Source organism: Hipposideros armiger, unplaced genomic scaffold, assembly GCF_001890085.2.
Source record: "Hipposideros armiger isolate ML-2016 unplaced genomic scaffold, ASM189008v1 scaffold_9, whole genome shotgun sequence".
In the NCBI taxonomy this organism is placed as follows: Eukaryota; Metazoa; Chordata; class Mammalia; order Chiroptera; family Hipposideridae; genus Hipposideros; species Hipposideros armiger.
Window position 1 is genome coordinate 62649 of NW_017731359.1, and position 22342 is coordinate 84990.

At 47.9% G+C, this 22342-nt stretch overlaps 1 protein-coding gene across 9 annotated transcripts in view; it reads left to right on the forward strand.

The window, feature by feature from the left end:
* The first annotated feature begins 1528 nt into the window (after positions 1-1528).
* FCSK (fucose kinase) overlaps positions 1529-22342 on the forward strand; it is a 28879-nt gene continuing 8065 nt past the window's right edge. For 3 of the 9 annotated variants that reach the window (XR_002125274.1, XM_019653862.1, XM_019653907.1), the window contains exons 1-10: positions 17514-17618; positions 17972-18123; positions 18239-18289; positions 19017-19142; positions 19453-19525; positions 19911-20008; positions 20403-20483; positions 21052-21171; positions 21350-21521; positions 21939-22051. Coding sequence is in view for 8 of the 9 variants with exons in the window: in XM_019653862.1 (XP_019509407.1) it covers positions 17537-17618; positions 17972-18123; positions 18239-18289; positions 19017-19142; positions 19453-19525; positions 19911-20008; positions 20403-20483; positions 21052-21171; positions 21350-21521; positions 21939-22051 (1068 nt within the window). In the remaining variant the exon portion in view is untranslated. The other 6 variants (XM_019653875.1, XM_019653867.1, XM_019653885.1 and 3 more) reach the window with 6 other exon arrangements.

Sequence of the window (22342 nt, forward strand, 5' to 3'; positions counted from 1 at the left end):
CCTACCATTAACCTAGCCAACACTGGGCAGCATGAGAATGAAAGGAAAAAGGCAAATACAGTGCAGCTGCCACAATAAGAGTGGGTGGGGGGTACAAGGTGGGAGGAAGTCTCTCTTAAGGTTTTATATCTGCCTGGATTAATCACCCAAGCAACAACTGATGGCTCCAAACCAGGGGCTCTCAAAGTGTTATCTCCAAGGAGCTCGGCAGAAAAGCAAATTTTAGGCCCCACCCAGACCAACTGAATCAGAAAACTCTGGGAGTGGGGCCCAGCAATCCGTGCCTGAAATAGCTCTCCAGGGGATTCGGATGCCTGGTCAAGTATGAGGAATCTTGCCCTAAACCTTTAACCAAAAGACCCTCAAATATTTACTGAACACCTACTGTGTGCTAAGGACCAAATTGGGTTGTGTTATTTCAGAAATGAGGATACATTTGAAGAACTTCCACAGTCTAATGGGGGCCAAAATCAAGTACACAAATATACAAGGCAGGATGTTGTATAGAACAAGGCAAAGGAATCAGTTTCCCACTCCTCTCCCCAGACGCCTACCCCTCGGATCTACTCTTGCCATGACTGGGGAAAAGAGAACACCAGTTCTGGGAAAAACCCACCCCTAATGCTGCTCTTTTGGACTCCTCAATCACAGGGAGTTTTCTTAAGAGTGATTTTTGGCCGTAGGCATGTCTTGGGTCCAAAGGCTTGGCATGTGGGGAAATGCTCCTATGAGGCCACACCCACTTATTCCTAGGGGCTTGGAAATTGGCCCTATCTGGGGTTTGGGCTCAGAAAGTTCATAGAGGGCTGTGAGCATGCCACAGCACATCACAGCAATGCATTCCCGGGCAGGGTCACTCCCACAAGCTTGCATGCGAGTATGCAGATGCAGACATAAACACACACACACACACACACACACACACACACACACACACACACACACATACACAGAGACAGTTGGCCCCCTGGTCTCCCTTCCTCCATTCTCAAGTTACAAGGTTAAAGGCATCCTATTCAGAGCCAAAGGGGAGGGATGAAAAAAGGGGTGCTGAAGCAGGGAACCATCTGGTTCAGATCAAGATTGCTCATTCAGAACCCCAAGAACTCCGAGAGCCTTCCCCGCCCTCTGATGGCTCAGATTTCCCTCCCTCTCCCGACTTCCCACTGAGAAACTGAGGACTGGGCTACAAAGGGACAACCCAGAGGCAAATCTGTCAAAGGAAGACAAGAAAACAAAAAATTGAATTATACAGGCAAGGCTGTGCCACCTCTCTGAACCTTGGTTCCCTTTTCCTGAACACAAGGACTAAACTTGAGATCACCGCCTACAGACAGTGTGACTTCCTCCACAAAGAGCTCAGGGCACCTGGCAGGCATCCTTTCCTGAACGGGGAACCCCCCTCCAAAGTTAGCAGCAGAAGCAAGATGAAGCTTAGGGGTGTCATCTCCCAGACTACTCTTATGCTACCATCTCCACCAAGGTAGGAGGTTCCCTCCATCTCAGAGGGACTTCAGAGAACACCAGGCATAATAAGAGGAAGCGACAACCAACCAGCTTCTAGACAACTGTCCGAAAGACAAGATGGGAGGTACTGGCTAGTAATGACTGTTCCCCTGAAGCCCCTTGGCAGCTTTGGCTGAAAGAGGCTGCCAGTCCCTTTCTGCCACCAGCATGTCTCTCTCCCCTTTCCCCCAACACCCTCTTAGGCTGTTCTATAGTGCTTTACACAGCTGGAAAGCAAGAGGCAAGATGGGAGATGAATGCGGTTGGCAAGAAATACAAATCGAAAGGCTAACTTGAGCAAACAAGAAATGGGTGGGTGACTCTCTACAGGTAGGGAGAGCTAGAGTTGGGATATTGGAAGGCGGGGAGGGGAAATTGAAGTGTTAGAAAGCTCAAGGGGGGACTAAAGTGAGCTCAGCCCAGCTGCAGCAGGGTGCTGGGAAGTTTGGTTCAGTCACAGAGGAATGACTGGAGGTAAGAAACGACTCTTCCATTCCAGGTCAGCCCCCACAGGACTGGGGCATGGCCTTGGCCAAGTTCCTGGCTTGTGCTGGGCCTCAGTTTCTCCAAAGTGGGAAGGAGGTCAAGCTGTTAGGTCTTACCAGAGAACTGGGCCATTGGGGATGGCTAGGAGGCAGTGCCAGGTGGGGGGAAGAGGAGAGTGCTGATGGTGCAAAGACAGCCTCTGGCCAAGAGGAGCGAGTCAGGGGTCTCCAGGTAGTGCAGAGGCCGGGGGCGCGCGGGGTTGGGGGTACCAACTAGGTAGTGGACTGGAAGTCGGGACTGGGGCAGGGAGTGCTTCCCAGGGCTGGAGCTAGGGGCTGCCACCAAGCAGTCGCGCCTGAAGGGCTGGGAGCTGCTTGATGTACGGAAGCAGAAGGTGGGATGGAGATTGAGGCCAATGCAAGCAGACCTCCGCCCGCATGGGGGGAGCCCAGTGCCCAGACCCGGGGGAAGTTGTCGGGGTGGACAGGGCCAGTCTGGGCCGTTGGGACGAGCCAGCTGCCCGCGCAGAAGGGGTTCGGAGCAGCTAGGGGCCCGGGGCGCCCCGCATTTCGCCCGCCCACATCCCGCCCGCGCACCTCAGTCAGCCCGGGGCGCAGCGCGGGCCATGCTCGCCGATCCTGCCGCCGCCTCCGCCCGTGCAGAAAGCCGCCGCCGACGTCCGGACCCGTTAGCTCCGCGGCTCCCTCGTCCGCCCGCAGCAGGCCAGTCCCGCCCTTGCTGGCCCTGCCCTACCAGAGCGAGCAGAGGCCGCCTCAGCCCGGCCCCTCCCCCCACCCCAGCCCGGCTTGAAGGGAAGGGTGGGGGAGAGGGGGGGCGACTGCCCCCTCCCCATTCACATCCTCTGGGTCTCTCCCCTACCTCCTCCTCCCACTCGAGCGCGGGCATGCTGGGATGTGGAGTCCAGCCGGCGCTGAGTCAATAGGGCTACCCCGCACCCAGGACTACTACACCCAAAAGACAGCGCGCATGCCCTAGGGATTGTGGGCTTTGTAGTTCAGCCAGGGCTCAGGAGGGTCTACAGCGCAGGAGGGAATGGTGGTGGTAGTGGGGAGGGAATGGGAAATCTCCGTTCCCGGAAGGCCGGGCTCCCTGTGTATGAAACAGAGATGTGAGCTGTGCGGTGCCCCGGGCCTAGGTTGAATACCTGAATTCCCAGAAAGGTGCAAACTAGCCCAGGATGCCTCTCAGACACAGCTGTGGCCGGCTGCGGCCGAGCCGGATGGAGGAGAAGCCTCCGCCCAGCGAACCGCACCCCGGGTACCGTTTTCACTAGCGCCTGCGAAGAGCCATGACCTGAGGCCAGCTTGGCTTCATGCCCGGGCTCTGCGAGCCGAGCTGCGGCGGGGCTGCTCCATCCATCCAGGCCAGAGGAGAGACAGCTCCGGGAGCTACGTGGGTGTGGGGTTTTCCCTACCCAAGAAAAGGGAGCGAGTGTCTCAGAGTTTCCTGGAGCGCTCAGACTCTGGGGCACCTTCTCATTCTAGTCTCACTCTCCTGTTAGATGCCCTTAGCTCCCTACTTTAGGGTAAAGTGCACACATTTTCCATGTCTTCTTTCCCCACTTCCAAACATAGCTCCAATGCTCTATTGAAGCTCCACGTCAACCGTAGTTTTACCCTCGAAGCTTCATCCCCTCTGGCAGAGGGGAGGCCTGTAAGTCAGTGGTTCTCAAACTGGCATGTGTCATATTCTCCTGGAGGGCTTGTTCAAACATAGATCGCTGCCCCGCACCCCCAGTTTCTGATTCATCAGCTCTAGAGTGCGCCTGAGAACTTGCATTTCTAGCAAGTTCCCAGGTGCTGACGCTGCTGGTCTGGGGAACCACTTTGAGAACTGTTTCTATTGGTGTTTGTTAGGTAGAGTTGTTCCCCCCAACACACACACACACACACACACACACACACACACACACACCACGCGCCTCCCCCCTTACCCCTTACCCCCAGGAACTGGTATTTATTATCAAAGTCCTATTCGATGTCAACTATTGGGTAGAGTTCTGACAGGGTCAGCTCAGTAGAATCTGCTGCCTCTGGGTGAGCTCTGACCTAGAACAGGCAGGGGAGTGCCAGGTGGGGAGCTGGAATCCTGATTTGTCAGGTATCTGAGAGTGGCTTTCACACCTACCAGGGTAGACCCTCCTTACCACCTGCTGTCCTAATGTTCTGGGAGCTACAGACCTCTGAAGAGGAAACTTGGTAATTGTCACCCTCAGCCATGATCTCAGACTCTTCATCTGTAAGGTGACAAAGATTGTCTGCTTGACCAGGCTCCTCTGGGGTCTCTTCTTCCATAGGCCTCAGCCTTGGCTTCTAAAAACGACACTTAACACAAATTATTCCATCCACCCTCCTCCCTCTACATTAAAAGACTTAAACACAGTACATAGTTTCTAAACAGCTCAAGGCCACATCCCTAGGATGACCCTAGACCTCTTTAAAGTGCCAGCCTGATAAAGCCCAAGGCTGCCAAAAAAATTTACTGTTTGTTCTAGCCAACACCCAATGATAAGCCCCTCACTACCCCTTCTTAGAGCATTTATTATAAACGGCTTACAATTGTGCCTTCTTCCACTGTCCCTTTGAGATGTATGTGTCTCCTACAACTCAGGAGTGTCTTTCCCAAGGACCAGAAAGCCATTTCTATCAGGAAGGATAGGGCCTCTGTCTCCCAGTCTCTCCTCCCAGTGGGAGGATAGAGTCCTAACTTCAGTAATTGCCAGCTAACAGACACAGCTGGCCTAATCAGCGGTTACAGTAACCAACCCTTTGTCATTTTTCACCTCCTTGACTCTACCAAGCCCCTGCTCACCTCCCTCCATACTCCTTCCTTCTCTCTTTAAAATGCTGGGTTACATATGGATAAGTCCAAGTTGAGTTCAGTTAGCTCTGGACCCTCTTCCTTATTGCAATAGTTATTACTAGTTAAAATTTGTCCTTACCACTTTAAATAGTACCATATGTCCCCATGTATAAGATGCACCCTTTTGCGAAAAATTTGGGGTCTAAAAACTGGGTGCGTCTTATACAGTGGTTGTAGTTTTTTTTTTTTACTTGCATTTCCCACGTTTTTCGCTCTTGTTTTTGCGCTCATACAACCACTGTATAAGACGCACCCAGTTTTTAGACCCCAAATTTTTCGAAAAAGGGTGCATCTTATACATGGGGAAATACGGTACCTAGCTTTGTTTATCTTTTACAAAGAGGGTATCACTGAGTCCTGGGGGCCCAGGCTCTACCCTTACTCCCTATCCACCAAGGGCCAAAAGGGGTGGTTAAGTTATCCCTAGGTCCTTGGGCAAGTAGCCAAGTGGCCACCAGCGGCATTGGACCCTAAGGTTGATTCTAGAATACTTTTCTGTTTCCTTTCAATTTTTGTCCCCGTCACAGGCTGTGGGAGGCTAAGCCATCCACATGCAACCCTATGCTCTGCCAATGAAACCAGTTGCCAAGCCCTTCCTGCAAGGGCTTTGCCTCTGCACCTGAGTCTCATGCAATGGCAACATTACCTCACAGGCAAAAGGTAAATGAACCTTTTTGAGTTTACATCCATCTCCTAAATATCTGTTAACAGATTATTCAGGGAGAATTAAGACACCCTTTCATGGGAGACCTTGAAATGAGCCAGACACAAAAGGACATCTATCCCTCAGCTCCAACAGGAATCCCCATCATCACCCTCACTACCTCCCAATTAGATGTCACATTGGCTTACCCATTTTCCCTTACTGGTTGTGCTTTCCCATCTTCTCCACCCATCCAAATTCTGCCTGACTGTCCAAAGTCTACCTTGAGTTTTCCTTCTTCCAGAAGGTTCTCCCCAGTTGCCTCAACCCGCTGTGAACCTCACCCCTTGTATAGCACTTGAATTTGCATCGTTCATTTAAAAGCCTAGCTTGGCTGATGAACTGTCCAATGCAAGAGAGGCAGTAAAACAGGTAGTGGGACACAGTGGATGAGAGCACAAGGCTTTGGAGGCAGATGGCTACTAAGTAGCAAGATGCAAAGAGCATCTGGCTCCCTCCTTCCCTGGGTTTCTGTTTGGGGACAGAAGCTTCAAGTCAGACCAACCTGGCAACTTTCACACCTAATGGTATGTGTGACTCAGACAAGTTACACAATTCTTTCATCTATAAGATGGGAATAATAATGATACATCCTACCTCTTAGAGTTGTTGTAAAAATTAAATGAAAAAAAAAAAAAGAAATGATTTTGGATAGGATGACTGTCAAAAAGAAATCAAGTGAATCTATATAGTTAATATGGTCCCAGTACAAATACCAGCAGGATTTTTGTTGTTGTTATGTTTTTTTTTTTTAGATGGGAGAGAGAAGGAGATAAATTGATTTTAAAAAATTCATTTGGAAAAATAACAAGCAGGACTAGTCAGGAAATTTTTAAAAAACAAAAGTGAAGGGCATCAGCCCTCGCAGAGATTAAATATGTTATAAAAGAATGGTTAAAATAGTGTGATAGATCCATGACCTAGACCTGCAAGTCTAGAAATAAACTCAAATATTCATGGAAATTTGGCATATGGTAAAGATACATTTCAAATAAATAGGAGGAAAGATGAATTATTCTATAAATGGTGCAGGGACAATTGGGGAACCATCTGCTAAAAAAATGAATCCAACTCTGAATAAATTAATGGATCTAGGCAAAAATCACCAATGGTTACCAGTATTATGAAAAATGAAGACAGCTGGAGTCATCTGAAGATGACCACATAACTGACCCCCATGGAATTATGATACTCTGAAAGTAGAGTCAAAAAAAGAAATCTGACAACACCAGTGTACAGAAAATACAGGTGTCAGAGGAATGTGCTATTTGAAACCATGGGGATGCAATCAACAAAATTCAGTGAGAAACTGTATAGGATAAATGATCTAGTTTCTTCAATGAATACATTGCAAAAAAAAAAAAAGACATAGAGGAGAATCTGTACATTTTAAAAAGCCATATCAACTGATTGCAATGTGTAGACTTTATTTGAATTCTGACTTAAACAAACTGAAAAAATTGTATGAGGATAGGGGAAATTAGAACACTGATCATTGGATACTAAGTAATTATTATTAATTTTAAGTGTGCTAATGGTGTTGTGGTTAGTTTTTTTTTTTTAAGACCTTATGTAGTGATATATCCTGAAATCATATTTATGGAATGATAAGCTGTCTGGGGTTTGCTCAAAATAGCCAGGGTTGGCGTAAAGGTATAGATACAAAAAGGTTGGCTAAATTGATTATTGTTGGAGCTGGGAGATGATGGTTACTGGAGCTTCATTATAACATTTCTTTCTACTTTTACATGTATTGAAGTTTTCCATAATAAAGTGGTTTAAAAATTTTTCAGTCAGAGCTCTACCTCATACTTAGCTAAAAACCAAAAACCAACAACCAACAAAAACCAAGTCAATAGGAAAATGGAAGAAACTTTTGCAAATTATATCGGAGGTAAAAGGCTAATACAAAGTGCTTTTGCAAATTAGACCAAGAAACAAATAGGAAATGCAAAAAGGATATGAACAGTCAGTTCATAGAAAACAAAACACAATGGCTCTTACATGAGAAGAAAGCAGAGCTTCATTTATTTATTTATTTATTTATTTATTTATTTATTTATTTATTTTGGTAAAATACACATAACAAAAATTTACCATCTTAACCAGTTTTAAGTGAACAGTTCAGCAAATACATTCATATTATTGTGCCACCATCACCATCATCCATCCACAGAACTCTTTTTATCTTAGAAAACTGAAATTCTGAACCCCTTAAACAATAACTCCTCACATTCTCTCCTCCCCCAGTTCCTGACAACCACCATTCTACTTCTGTCTATGAATTTGACTATGATGTCATATATATATGAAGACAGTGTTTGTCCTTTTGTGTCTGGCTCATTTCACTTACTATAATGTCCTCAATGTTCATCCATACTGAAGCATGTGTCAGGATTTCCTTCCTTTTTTAGGCTGAATAATATTGCATTATATGTATACACCACATTTTATCCACTCATCTGTTGATGGACACTTGGATTACTTTCATCTTTCAGCTATTGTGAGTAATGCTGCTATGAACATGGGTGTACAAATATCTCTTCAAGTCCCACTTTCAACTCTTTTAGTTATATACCCAGAAATGAAATTGCTGGGTCATAAGATAATTCTGTTTTTAATTTTTTGAGGAACCACCATACTGTTTTCCACAGTGGCTGCACCATTTTACATTCCCACCAACAGTGCACAAGGGTTCCAATTTCTCCACATCCCTGCCAACACTTATTTTCTCAGAGCTTCACTGTTAATAAAAGAAATGCAAATTTAAACCACACTGCGATATCATTTTTCACCTATCAGATTGGCAGAGATCAAAAAGCTTGATAACTATCTTGGCAAGAGTGTGGGGAACAAGGATTTTTGTACACTGCCAGTGTGACTGAAATCCATACAGCCTCTATGAAGCGCAATTTTGTAATATCTTCAAATTACACATGCACACACCATTTGACCTAGTGATTAACAATAATTTTAATTAAAACATTTTTTTCAATTACAGTTGACATTTAATATTATATTAGTTTCAGGTGTACAGCAAAGTGGTAGGACATTTATATAATTTATGAGGTGATCCCCCGATAAGTTTAGTACCCACCTGGCACTATACATTGATTATTACAATATTATTAACTGTATTCTCTATGCTGTACTTTACATCCCCATGACTATTTTCTTTTTCTTTTTTAAAGATTTTTATTGGGGAATTGGGGGATGGGAATAGCACTGGGGAATTGGGGGAAGGGAAACAGACAAGTTGCTGTCCTTTTGTTCTTCAGTCTAGTTGTGGAGGACCTTGCTTCACTGGCCCAAGTTGGTACCATCATTGCGCTCTTCCCGGGCGAGGCAGATCATTCATTCGCCGGCTTCTGGACGGCCGCTCATGGTGGCTGCTGGCCGCTCACGCTGGCTGCTGGCTACACACGGTAGCCCATGACAACCCAGTGCAGCAGGGGCTGGCGACTCACAGCAGCCCAGCTCCAGGTTGAGCTGTTGTTCAGCATCTTAGCTGTAGAGGGCAGTGTCACTGGCCCTCATATGTGGGATCCGAACCGGGGCCCTCTGGCGTCCCAAGCCAGCTCTTAACCAACGCGCCACTCGGCCGGCCCTATTTTCATTTTCATTTTCATTTTCTTTTTCTTTTTAGCTGAGCCATACTGCTACCTGTTGACAGCTCAGCAGCAGCTCAGCTCAGGCCGGGAATCAAACCAGCGACCCTGTTGCTCAGAGCTTGCACTTTTGAGCGAGCTCTTAACCAACTGAGCCACTCAGCTGGTCAGTCCCATGACTATTTTCTAACTGCCAATTTGTACTTCTGAGTCTCTTCACTTTTTTCACCCAGCCCTTCACTACCTTTTCATCTGGCAACCATCAGTTTGTTCTGTGTATCTAAGTATGTTGTTATGTTTGTTTGTTTGTTTTTTAGATTCCACATATAAGTGAAGTCATATGGTATTTTTGACCTAGCAATTTCTAAGAAAGTATCCTATTTCCCCATGTTCTTAGTTACATACAGAGAGAGTTGTTACACCATTGTAAGAGGAAAGATTAAAGACAATCTAAATGTTGATGATCCAAATTAAAGATTAAATGAATGAAATTGAAGGAAGTGTCAACTGATGGTGACTTTTGTTATCATTACTTGACTGGATAATAAACTATTTGAGAGCAGGGGACTGGCCTTTGTAGGCCCAAATGGACCTTCGAGAAATAGTGATTAAATTAATAAAATTACTTCTTAGCCCCTGGTAGGAACACCCATCGAATGGGGAATTGACAGGCAACTCAAGAGGTTAAGTGGCTTGTCCAAGGTCATTCATATAATATGTACTACTTAGTCCTTATGTGCAAAGCACAGTGGTAGGCACTGTGAAATATACTGAAATTGAAGAATTGGACCTACTTCCTGAGAGCTTGAGATCTAGTAAAGCACTCTGGCAGACATTGAAAATACCAAGCTTTTAAAATTGTCCTTTCAATTACATCGATGGAGACCATTGTTCTGGTGGATAAATTGAGGCACAGATCAGAGAAGCAACTTCTCAAGGGACATACAAAATGGCAGAAGGAAGGTGCTGATTAAAACAGAAATTACCTTTCCATTTGTGTCCCAACCTTAGTGCCCTAAGAAGCTCATTTCAAGGGACCCACCTCCCACTAGTGTCCCATATACTAGATCAGTCTTCTCCAAGGTGTGCTACATTACAGGTCCTGCGAGATGCTCCTCTAGAAAAGGATTCCCTAACCTAACATGTTTGTGAAATGCTTTACATGTTAGACTATAGGTCCCCGTGCATATAGGTATTTTGTTTTCCTAGCTTTGTCCACTGAGAAGTCCTGACAGCAGTGACACTCCATTAGCAACAAGCACACTGAGCTTTAAAAAAAAAAAAAAAAAGAAATTGAGGTGAAATTCACATATTATAAAATTAAAATTTCAAAGCATACAGTTCAATGTTTTGTACATTCAAAATGTTTTGTAACCAAAACCTCTAATTCCAAAACATTTTCATCATCCTGGCATCAATATTATTCGTATTCCTTTTTATGGCTCAATAATATTCCATTGTATGGATAAACTACATTTTGTTTATCCAGTTTGTTGATTTTTAAAAGTTGTAAGAAGAAAATATACCTGTCTACCTTTGTTTAATGATTCAAGCAACCCTTGTTAACATCCTACAGAAGCACTCTCTGGAAAACACTACACAAGATATTTGCCAATGGCATTGGTCAGGCTTAAGTGAAGAGGGGCCACTTAACACTTAATTGCTCTCCGGAAAGTGTTTGCTCTTTGGTTATTCTTTCAAGTCTGTGTTTTAATTTTTAAAAACCATAACAGCTATTTCATTTTCTCCTTGGAAGAGCCAGCCGGAGAGTTTATTTTTTATTTATTTATTTATTTAAAAAGATTTTTATTGGGGAATTGGGGGAAGGGGAACAGACAAGTTGCTGTCCTTTTGTTCTTCCAGCCGGAGAGTTTAATATCCTCTCTTCATCCATATCCTTCATCCAGTTCCCATCTCTTCACTAGTCCCCCCCGTAGGAAATGCTGGTGGTCACATCCCTTTGCAGGGACGGTACACCCATTCTCCCAGCCTTTGTATTGGCTGCTAATGGCTCACAGCTTCACCCTTCTCCAGAGAATTATCCTCAGTCCATGTGAGCTGCTTCTCCCAGAGATGCCTGGGAAATTATGCTCCTCCTTCCCCACCTCCCAAATGGCCCACAGCCCATGAATGACTGAAGAAGTGTACAAAATCCAGCTCTCTTGCTTCTGAGAGGGACACACCTTGTGGTGCATTTTATATTCCAGCATTCCCTGTAGGATCAGACTGAGATTAGACTTAGCTGAACCCACAGCTTTGCTTGGCTTCTTCATCTGCCCTATCCTGCTTCACTCATTGCCCTAACAAATCATTTGCACAAGAATCCCTGTCTCAGGCTCAGCATCTGGAGAACCTAACTTAAGATATCCCTGTGGGCAGTCCTGAATCCCAGGGGGACTTCCTGCTACCACAGGCAGCCACACATCTCAATCAGGGCCCTGCAGATTGCATCTCCTCCAAGAATGCTTCCCGGACCTGGACTCTCATTCACTGGCTGCATGTTTGTTTGTTTAATAATAAGGAAGTTGGATGCCTATTCTCTGGCCAGGCAGGCACTGTGCTAACTAACCTCTTTATGTGCATTAGCTCATTGAATCCTCCTAAGATAGATTAGGTAAATACTATTATATTGTATGCTTACAGATGAAGAAACTGAGTTTCAAAGGTTGAGTGGCTGGTTCACACAGTAAGAAAGTGATGAGAACTGGGAGGATTAGTCTGATTTCACACCCCTGTATTTAACCACTAAATTCTAACCTATAATACAACATCAGAACATTTTTTTATGGCTTTGTCAGCCCCAGACAGTGGGACTATACACAAAGCAGAGAGCTATGTGTTTTTGTGTCTGCTGCTGACAGGTTGCACTGAGGCCTTCATCTTATTAAAACCCTCCTTGAGTATCTTTGTTTCTCAGGCTGGGAAGTGTGAGTGACCTTGGGACCGCCCCCCATCCCTTCCAGCATGCCTGCCCTAGGAGGTGGGGTGAAGCCCTTGCCTCTGAGCTCCTTGGGGCACGTTGTTTTCCTTGAGCCCCTGTCAAAGGTGCAGCTGCAGGCATCCCTGCCTCCCACTTCACTGCAGAGCGGGATCTGCACTGATGAGAACAGCAGCAGTGGGAGGCAGCTCTTCGCTTCCCTGGGGGCCTCCTGGGTTCACAGAAGAAAGCAGGCACTGAGATGTGGGAAGGAGGATGAGGCCTGGGCCAAGTTAGGAGGGGGAATGACTCTAGTGAGAGAAGACTAAGGGAAGGAGAAGGGTTTGGGGGAAAAGGTGGAGTAGTGGGAGCTGAGCAAGGAACTGCTATTCATTCATTCATTCATCAAATTGTTTTAGCCACCTACAGTGTCCTAGGCACTGTTTTAGTGACTGAGGGTACAACAGTGGACAAATCAAAGACCCTGCTTTAATGGGGCAGCATGGGAATAACAATAAAAATAATCATAATGATAGGTTTAAACAAAACCTTTGAGGCCCAAAGCTTTCCTGAAAGAAAGAGTTTAATGAGCCATATGCTAGCCAGAAAAAGGACCACGTCCTGGAACACAGCCTAAACCACCAGAAGCAGGGCTAGCTGGAGAAAAACATGCCCACAGTCGTGGAGCTGGGGACCTCCTTTATACAATGGATTTGGGGAAGAAAGATGCACATTGTTTTGAAAGAACTTACATTGGCTATAGATGGGGGGGCGTGGGGCAGGGTGACACGAGGGCAGTTCTAGGAGGCATGCATAGTCAGTAAGGAAGAAATAGTTCCTACTTCTGGATGGGTTGTGGGCAACAGGCCAGAAAGCTCATGCATAAGCAGGATGAAGCAGTCTGGTGGTTTGCTTTTTTTTTTTTTTTTAGATAGTCACCTGGAAGTTGCAAGTTTTAACATACATTCAGGAATGTGAGCAGTCTTTAGTTGGTTTTGGCCTGTGGCTCTGTTAATTTATTAACCTCATCACTTCCTCTCACCCTCTGGCCTGTCCTAATTTAATTTAGGACATCTCAGAATTTTTCTGTTGTCAAACGGTTAATACTTTTTGAGCACTTACTATGGAGTCAAGCATTTTATCTTATTCTCACAACAATCTCAGGCATTTGATACTATTACTAACCCATTTTTATAGACGGTGAAGGAGAAACAAAGTACTAACCAAGTGACGGGCCAAGGTTACACAGAGTTAGAGTAGGGTTCCCCATCTTCTTTGAGACTGAAGGCAGGGACTCTCAGGCATACCAGTAAGGACAGTGGTTTTGGAAAGTACATTCTTGTAAGGAAAACTCTGAGACTAGAGATAAAGCTTAAGTTCTCCTTGCCTCTCCCCATTCCTAGCAGTCTCTGCCCCAGGGTGCGCTCCTTTCCAACCCTGTTCCTAGGCATACTATATGTCCATAAACATGATTTTTGACAGGAGAGGCTTCCCGTACATATGTTGTACAATTTGCTTCTTTTCCCTTAGCAAAATGTATTGAACAGTACTGTTTCCTGCTGTACATACAGTTCTACCTGGTTCTAACTACCGAATGGTATTCCATTGCATGGATGTGTCGAGTTTATTTCTCCAGTACCCTAGAGAGAGTTTCTAATTTTCCGCTATTACAAACAATGCTGCCATTCACAACTTTTCCAAAAGTTTCGCAGATCCTTTTCCCACTGCAGAGTTGGCAAGTTTGTCCGGAAGGACTCCCGTGCTGAAACCCCCGAAAGCACTACCAACTGCCAATCCAACGGTAGCTGCTTCTCAGGCAAGGTCTATGATTCCGCCCCCCACCTCCACAACCCGCAAGGAATTTTTTTTTTCTCCGGGAAAAAAGCATCTGCCCCAGGTCCCAGGCTGGCGATTAAGCAAACCCAAAACCTGAAACCTCTAGTCCCAGAAAACGAGCCTGTATCTTTAAGAGGCATTGGTTCCTTTGGGAGTTGTAGGTTTGCTGGCCAACTGAACCGCCTTCTCGCCTCAACTTCCATCTCGATCCGAAGACTCACTGCCGTTTTGGAAAGCGCTTCCTGCGTTCACTATATCCACTGGCCCGCGATAGCTGAGAGTAGGTTTTTGGAAGAGGATTAGCCATGGCTGCCGGAGGCGTGAAACTACATTTCCCAGGATGCGTCGGGGAAGGACGCGCAGCACAGCGCTGAGAGCCCGCAGAACCTAGTACCCGGCGCAGACAGGTACGTGGGTCCCCGAGAGTCCAGCTTTGCACACCTCGGTTCTCCTCGCCACTTCCTGGCCCATCCTCTCCGAGGGGCAGGACTGAGGCAGAGAGTCTTCGGGAACTCTGTGGACGTCCATGGGCGCCCACTGGCTGTAGGGGGCGTCTGCAGGTTCTGTTCCTCCTTTGCCTGGGTCTTTCAATGGGAGTTCCGGGAACGCTGGGGACGGGAATTCGGGCCCCAGGGGCTTTTCATCCCACCGGCAGGTGGGGCACTGAATGCCCGTGCTGCTGCTTTTGTTTTCAGGCCGCTTCTCCTGCTTCAGTTTGCCCCTTGGGGTCTCGTTATTATGCACAAATCTCAATCACAGTAGTCCCCTTTTCATCCACAGTTTGAATGACCTGAGGTCAGCTGTCTGGAAACATTAAATGAAAACTCCAGAAATAAACAATGCATGTTTTAAGTTGTGAGAAGTTCTGAGTAGCCTCATGAAAACCCCGACTGTTCCCTCCTTCCTGGGGCCTAAATCATTCCTTTGTCCCACTTATCCAGGCGGTATATGCTACCAGCTAGTTAGTCACTTAGTAGCCGTCTTGGTTATCAGAGTGACTGTCAGGTACTGCAGTGTGTGTGTTTTAGTAATCCTTATTTTAATAATGGCCACAAAGCGCAAGAGTAGTGATGCTGGCGATTCAGGTATGTCAAGAGAAGCTTAAAGTGCTTCCTTTAAGTGAAAAGGTGAAAGTTCTCGACTTAATAAGGAAAGAAAAAAGTCATATGCTGAGGTTGCTAAGATCTATGTAGGAATGAATCTTCTATCCGTGAAATTGTGAAGAAGGAAAAAGAAATTTGTGCTAGTTTTGCTGTTGCACCTCAAACTGCAAAAGTTACAGCCACAGTGCATGGTAAGTGCTTAGCTAAGATGGAAAAGGCATTATATTTGTGGGTAGAAGACATGAGCAGAAAACATGTTCTGATTGATGGCAACGTGTGATGCCCCAAAGCATTGAGCCTATATGAAGACTTCAGGAAGGGACCCTCTGAAATGAGTGACACCAAGCCATTTATTGCAAGTAACGGGTTGGTTACTCAGATTCAGGAACAGGTTTGGCCTGAAAAATATACTGGAGAAACTGTATCAGCTGATGAAGAAGCTGCTGCCACATTTCTGGTGGAATTGAAGTTAAGGAGAAAGGATACCATTCAAAGCAAGTCTTCATAGGTATTTATGTATATATAGGAAAAAGCATAGTATGTATAAGGTTCTGTACTATCTGCAGTTTCAGGCATCCACTGGGGGTCTTGGACCGTATCCCCCATGGATAAGGAGGGACTATTGTACTTGCCTTTTGTGTAATTTACAATGTGACTTTACTCCCAATCAACTTTCTTCCACCTTTTTTTCTCAAGGCAAATCAGATTCCTCCATGTGCCTGTTTTTTCTCTTTAAAGCTCTAAAATGCAAAGTCTCTGCCCTACCTCTCTTCAAAAAACATATCTGAAGCAACCTTATTATTTTATTCTGTCCCTGGCTCCCCTCCCCTATCCCAGTTTTAGGCAGCATGTTGGAATAGAGGCCTATTTTCTTTTCTGAGTGTCTGTACAGATGTCAGGTATGACAAAAGGCAGAGGCTCTGGGAGAGATGTCTTGTTCCTACAGGGTGGTTAAGAACATGAACCTTAGACTCAGAAACACCTGGTCTGACTGTACTAGCTGTGTATATTATCTTGGGCAGACTATTTCATTTTTTTAAGCTACAGTTTCCTTATCTATACCGTGATTGTAGTAAGATCCAAATCATAGGGGGGAATATTGAGTGGGTCATATGAACTGATACTACGCCTTTGGCGTGGTGCCTGAAAAAAGCACTCTCTTAAGTGTTAGCTACGAGTATCGTTCCACCTTTTGTGTTATCATAAAACACCCTTTTGATTGATCTGGCAAGGCATGCTAACCTGCCTGGCTTGATTTCCCTAGGCATTCCCTGATTTTTTCTTCTTCAGGCATATCTTTGGCCTAGAGAATATTTCAGAGGCTAATTCCCACTGGCTTCAGGTCCAAGTTAAACTCTCTTCTTTCCTTTCCCTGCTGGAGAGAACTACCATTCATTGAACGCCTGCTTTGTGCCACATATTTTGTGTTTTATTTTATGATGACAACAGTTCTAGAAGGTTGGTATCATTGGCCCTGGGGACTTGTCTGCAGAGGTTTTAGGGAGACCAGGGGCTCTGGCGTCAGATTGGTTTCCTATCTGGTAGGAGAGGAATGTTGGAGGATTAGGAAGGGGTGAAGCCATAGCTTTGGGTTCACCCTCCTCTCACTTCTCAGAGTGTCCTGGAGGAAGACAACTGACAGTTGGGGTTGCAGCTTCCTTCAGGTTTGGAGCCTCTGGGAAGGGAGGCCCCCTCTGAGGTCCCTGTAGTGGACACTGTTGGCACCCTGCCCAGACCCCTTTGAGCAAGCTGATGCACCGCTCCCACAGACGCCCCCTTCTCCAGGAAGTTGCCCTCACCCTCAGGAGCCTGGGAGGTTAGACCCTCCGTCCCCCTAGCTCACAGCCAATGACTGACTGAGGGGCTGGTGGTACAGAAAGGGCAGCCCCTTGCTTTAAGATGGGACCCGCTGTTTACCCCACCCTGTTCCTCTGACTTCCTTTCCTGAGGAAATCACATGCACCCAGATTAAGAAATTGAAAGATACACTTATCACATGACCCAGCAAACCTGGAGAGATGAAGTCTTATGTTCCCACTAAACCTGTGCATGAATGTTTGTAGCAGCTCTATTCATGATTGCCAAAACCTGGAAACAGCCCAAATATCCTTCAGCGAGTGGATAGAGAAACAGACTGTGGAAGGCCCATGCAATGCAATACTGCTTGGCAAAAAAAGAGAAAGAACTACTGATATGCACAGCCCGTTTGGATGAATCTCAGAAGCATTATGTTAAGTGAAAGACGCCAATCTCAAAAGCTTGCATTCCAGCTCTGGCTACGGAGAACTGATCGTTGGTTGTCAGGGGTGAGGAAGGAGGAGAGTGTGACTGTAGGAGGTTTTCTGGTGCAGATTGTGGTGGCCACAAGAATATATACATGTATTAAAATTCATAAGACTATATACCAAAAAATCAGTTTTAGTGTATGATAATTAAAAAAAAAATCACATATACCCCTGTCTCTGCCTCAGGAAGCCCCTCAACTTTGGCCAGAATGGCACAGCCCAAGGGGGTTGATTGGACGGTTATCATCCTGACATGCCAGTACAAGGACAGCGTCGAGGTCTTCCAGAGAGGTAGGGGACCCTCCTTCCCCACTCTGCCCTCATGTAGAACCCCCACCATACTCCTACAGCCCCGGGAGCCAGGCAGACCTGGGGTCGACCTGGGGTCAAACCCAGGTTCTGCTGCTTCCTAGCCATGTAACCTTAGACACATCATGTCACTTCATTGAGACTCAGTTTTCTCATCTATAAGATGGGAATAATTGTAGTACTTCACAGAACTGGGCAAAAATCTAATGAGCTACTACATGAAAAGCTACGGAATCAAAGAAGGTCAAATAATGATTATCAGTAGGTTTGTTTTAGGTGCTTAGGTCCAGGGCCGGGAGGCTGGGGGGCAGATCTTAGCTGTGTTCTGATCACAGAGCTGGAAGTGCGGCAGAAGCGGGAGCAGATCCCTGCTGGGACGCTGGTACTGGCCGTAGAGGACCCTGAGACTCGTGTGGGCAGTGGAGGCGCCACCCTCAATGCCCTGCTGGTGGCTGCTGAGCACCTGAGTGCCCGGGCAGGCTTCACTGTGAGTGCTATGCCTGAGTGGATTTGTGTTGGGGTCTCTCCCTGGACAAGAGGATGCCATCCTTGGGTGCCTTCTGCCCAGGTCTCTGTCAACAGGCCTCTCCCACTCTTGACAGGTCATCACATCTGACGTCCTACACTCAGCCCGGATCCTCATCCTGCATATGGTTAGTAGAATGCCCAGGTAGGGTGCCACGCAGAAGGCCGGAACCTTTAGTCCTCGGGGTTGGACAGGACTTGAGGGGTGTTGTACCTTTGTGTGTGTGCAGGGTTCATTGTGCAAACCCAGAAGAATCAGAATAAGTGTCCGAAAATAGGGAACTGGCTAAATATAAACAGCATCTCCTCCTGGTGGAATATTAGACAGTGATTAAAAGGCCCATCTAGTTCTATGCATTGACTGGAAAGAAACTTACCTTGGGCAAGTCACTTTGATTCTTTCTAGGCCTCAGTTTCCTCATCTGTAAAATGAGGTTAGCATCAGTTCCTGCTTCATGTGGCTGTGCTGAGATGATGCAGTCAATACCTAAAGCGGGGCTTGGCTTTATATAATTCCCAGTGTGTGTGTGTGTGTGTGTGGGCAGGGGGGTCTCTACCTTTTCAGAATCTCATTTTGTAAAAAAAATAAAATCAATGAAAGACTATGTGAATACAAGTTTAAAAGGATATCCTCAAAATGAGGGCAGTGGTTCTTATTCCTGAGGGATTGTTTTTCGTTTTGCATATCTGCATTTTTCTAACTTTTTGCCATAATCATGTAATTGAAAGAATTTTACGGGAAAACGCTTTTAAAAAGTCCTCTAGCTTTATGGCTTTCTGCCCTTGCACAGCCAATTGGCTGCCCCCAGCTCTTTGCCCCAAAGGCTTTTTTGCCTGTTCCTGCTTCCACCCCAGGGCCGAGACTTCCCCTTCGATGACTGTGGCCGGGCCTTCACCTGCCTCCCCGTGGAGAACCCCCAGGCCCCCGTGGAGGCGGTGGTCTGCAACCTGGACTGCTTGCTGGACATCATGAGCTATCGGGTGAGGCCAGCGGTTGCCGTGGGGCATTGTCCCTCTCTCACTGCACCATCAGCTGTAGTCTGTGCTGGCTCAGACAGTGGGCATTAGGAAGAATGGCTTGGGAGTGCCCAGAGTTAGAGCTTCAGGAAATTAGTGTTAGCCACACTGGGGAGGGAGGTGTGGCCCCGGGAGGTCGGCAGGAGGCTCTGGGAGGCCCCTATTACCTTCGCAGCCAGAATATCCCTGGAGCACGGGGACAGGTGGAGACTGGGCTGTGTGGGAGCAGAGGAAGGGCTGGGCCAGGCCACCAGCTGTGTTCTCTCTCCCGCAGCTGGGCCCGGGTTCCCCACCAGGTGTGTGGGTCTGTAGCACCGATATGCTGCTGTCTGTTCCTCCCAACCCAGGTGAGCCTGAGAAGGCTTGGGACTGCCTTCTGTTGTCATAGCCAGCGGTGGGCTCTGCCTTTCCTCACCCACCATTTCTGGGCCTGGCTCTCTGCCCTCTTCAGGAGGGCAGCTGTAGGATATGGAAGATGAAGCCCAGACTCCGAGACAGGGCTTCCCCTGCTGGGCCTCAGTCTGCCAGTCTATAGAGTGGACGGCTGTGGAAGAACTTTGGGAGGGGAGGCATTGTCATTATCTCAGAGGAATATCCGTTTCGCTTGGAAGCCATATTTCCCTTTTAGAGGTGCCTGGATGCCCCTGCCTTGACCTCTTGCCTTTACCTGGCTGGGGACGCCCTGCCTTGGATTGGGGCTCTCAGAGAGCCTCCTGACTGCCCCACCCACAGGGATCAGCTGGGACGGCTTCCGGGGAGCCAGAGTGATTGCCTTTCCAGGGACCACGGCCTACGCCCGGAACCATGGTGTCTACCTCACCGACTCCCAGGTAGTGCCCCTGGGGCGGTGGCATGGGCAGCTGAGCCAGCCTGGGATGGCATCCTGGTCCTGACTCTGGGCAGCCTCTGATCCTGGGCTTTCTGGCAGGGCCTGAATTCAGAGGCGTTTCCGCCATGGCAACTGCTCTTTTGCTCACTTAGTCTTTTGCCAAACTTGAATTGCACATGAACCCTGTGCCAAGCTCTGTGCTAGGACTGGGGCTGTGAAGACCTTCAAAGCCCGCCCTCTACTCTTGGAGGTGGGGCAGTGCTCCCTGGGAGCATGCTGCTACTTGTCAGGCATGCATCCTACGTTTCCATTTGGACAACGCCCTTGCTGTTCTACCTCCCTTCCTGATTCTTCCTTGCTCCGTCCCCTAACTCTCTTTTCTCTCCCCTATACAGGGTTTTGTTTTGGACATTTACTACCAGGGCACCGAGGCAGACATACAACAGTGTGCTAGGCCTGATGGGCGGGTGCCACTGGTATGGCTGCAGCACGGCTGGGGAGCTTTGGGGACCCCATGGGAAAAGAGGGAGGGTTAGCTTTTGACCAGCGCAGAGCCCCACTCCTTCTAGAAGATTCTGGGGCAGGATAGGGCCAGAATCTGAGGTGGTCTGGAACTGGCATTCAGAGGAGCAGGCGGTGCCAGAACCTGAGGAAGGGGTGTTGTCCTGAACCAGACAGGCTGGAACCAAAATGTGAGCATTGGGACTGCAGTTGGGAGGAAGTCTAGAACCCAACTCGGGGGGGTCCTTCTAGAATGAAGGACAAGGACAGGTGTGGCGGGTAAGGGCCTGGGTCCATACCATGGGGATGGAGAACTAGGTTTGAAAAGAGGCCTGAAATTTGAGGGGTGTCCCAGAAGGTGCCTGTTGAGGGGTCCCTGGGTGGTAGCTGCCCCCAGCAAGCCTAGATTCTGGGTGCTGGAGTGACCCAGAAGATGAAGGACCTGCCCGGCATGACAGCCAGCCTTGCTTGGCCCATTTGCATGTGTCACCCCAAGCCGGGCGCCAGGGTCCTCCCACATGACCCTCATGAGGGCTCCTGCAGGTCTCCGGGGTCGCCTTCTTCTCTGTGGAGACTGCTGAGCACCTCCTGGCCACCCATGTGAGCCCACCCCTGGACGCCTGTACCTACATGGGCTTGGATTCCGGAGCCCGGCCTGTCCAGGTGACTGGGGGTGGGGGTTGGAGGGCATGGCCTGAGGGAGAGGCCCTGACACTGGTGACCTGGGTGTGTGACCTCAGGCTAGCTTCTTCCCTTCTCTGGGTAAGCATCTCTGGGGATGGGACTGCCCCAGTTTGGCCAAGGAACCCCCCAATAGCTGTGCTTCCTACCCTTGCCCCAGCTGTCTCTATTTTTCGACATCCTGCTATGCATGGCCAGGAATGTGAGCAGGGAGGACTTCCTGGTGGGGTGGCCCCTGGAGGTGGGGCAAGGTGATGCAGACGTCGCAGGCTATCTACAGGGAGCCCGGGCCAAGCTGTGGAGGGAGCTTCGTGACCAGCCCCTCACCATGGGTGGGTACTGCTTCTTGGCTCTCCGGAGTGGGGAGACCATGGGGGTGAGGACCCCCAGATTGAGGCTGCTGCCTACCTTGCCCCCGGGCTTCTGGGCCAGGCAGGCCTAGTGCATGTACCGGACAATTACTGTTTCCCAACCCATAGCTTTGCTCCCCTGTGCCTCCAAATAACTCTTCCTTTCTTCCTTCTGTCTCATTCCTGGGCTCCAGTTCTAGTCTTTCCACTTTCTAGCTGTGTGACTTCAGGCAGGTTGCTGAGCCTCTGTGGATTGCAGCTTCCCCACTGGCACAGTGGGCTCATTGCCATGCTTGCCCTCCCAGGGCCTGATGAAGATGTGTCTTCTGGAGGGAGGCCTGGCCTGACATCAGAGCTGCAGCAGGCATAGGGTTGGGGTCAGTGCTTGTATCTTTACAGCATATGTCCCCGACGGCAGCTACAACTACCTGACCAGTTCGGCCAGCGAGTTCCTGCATAGCCTCACGTTCCCTGAGGCTCCTGGGGCCCAGGTTGTACATTCCCAGGTGGAGGTAAGACTTTCCTGGAGGTGAGGCCTGCAGAGGTGCCTGCTGGGTGGGTGCCTAAGCACAGGTGGGATAGGGGCTCCTGGGAAGGGGAGGAATAGCCCATTCTTGGAACAGATTATTTATGAGTATAGGTGTTATTATCCCCATTTCACACACGAGGCACTGGAGGCTCAGAGAGGTTACGTAACTTACCTAAGGCCACAGAGCCAGTAAGTGCCCAAGTCAGGATTCTGCATCCAGGTCTGCCTGATTGAAATGCTAGAGAAGAACCCCCACCCTTTCCTTGGGGTCTGC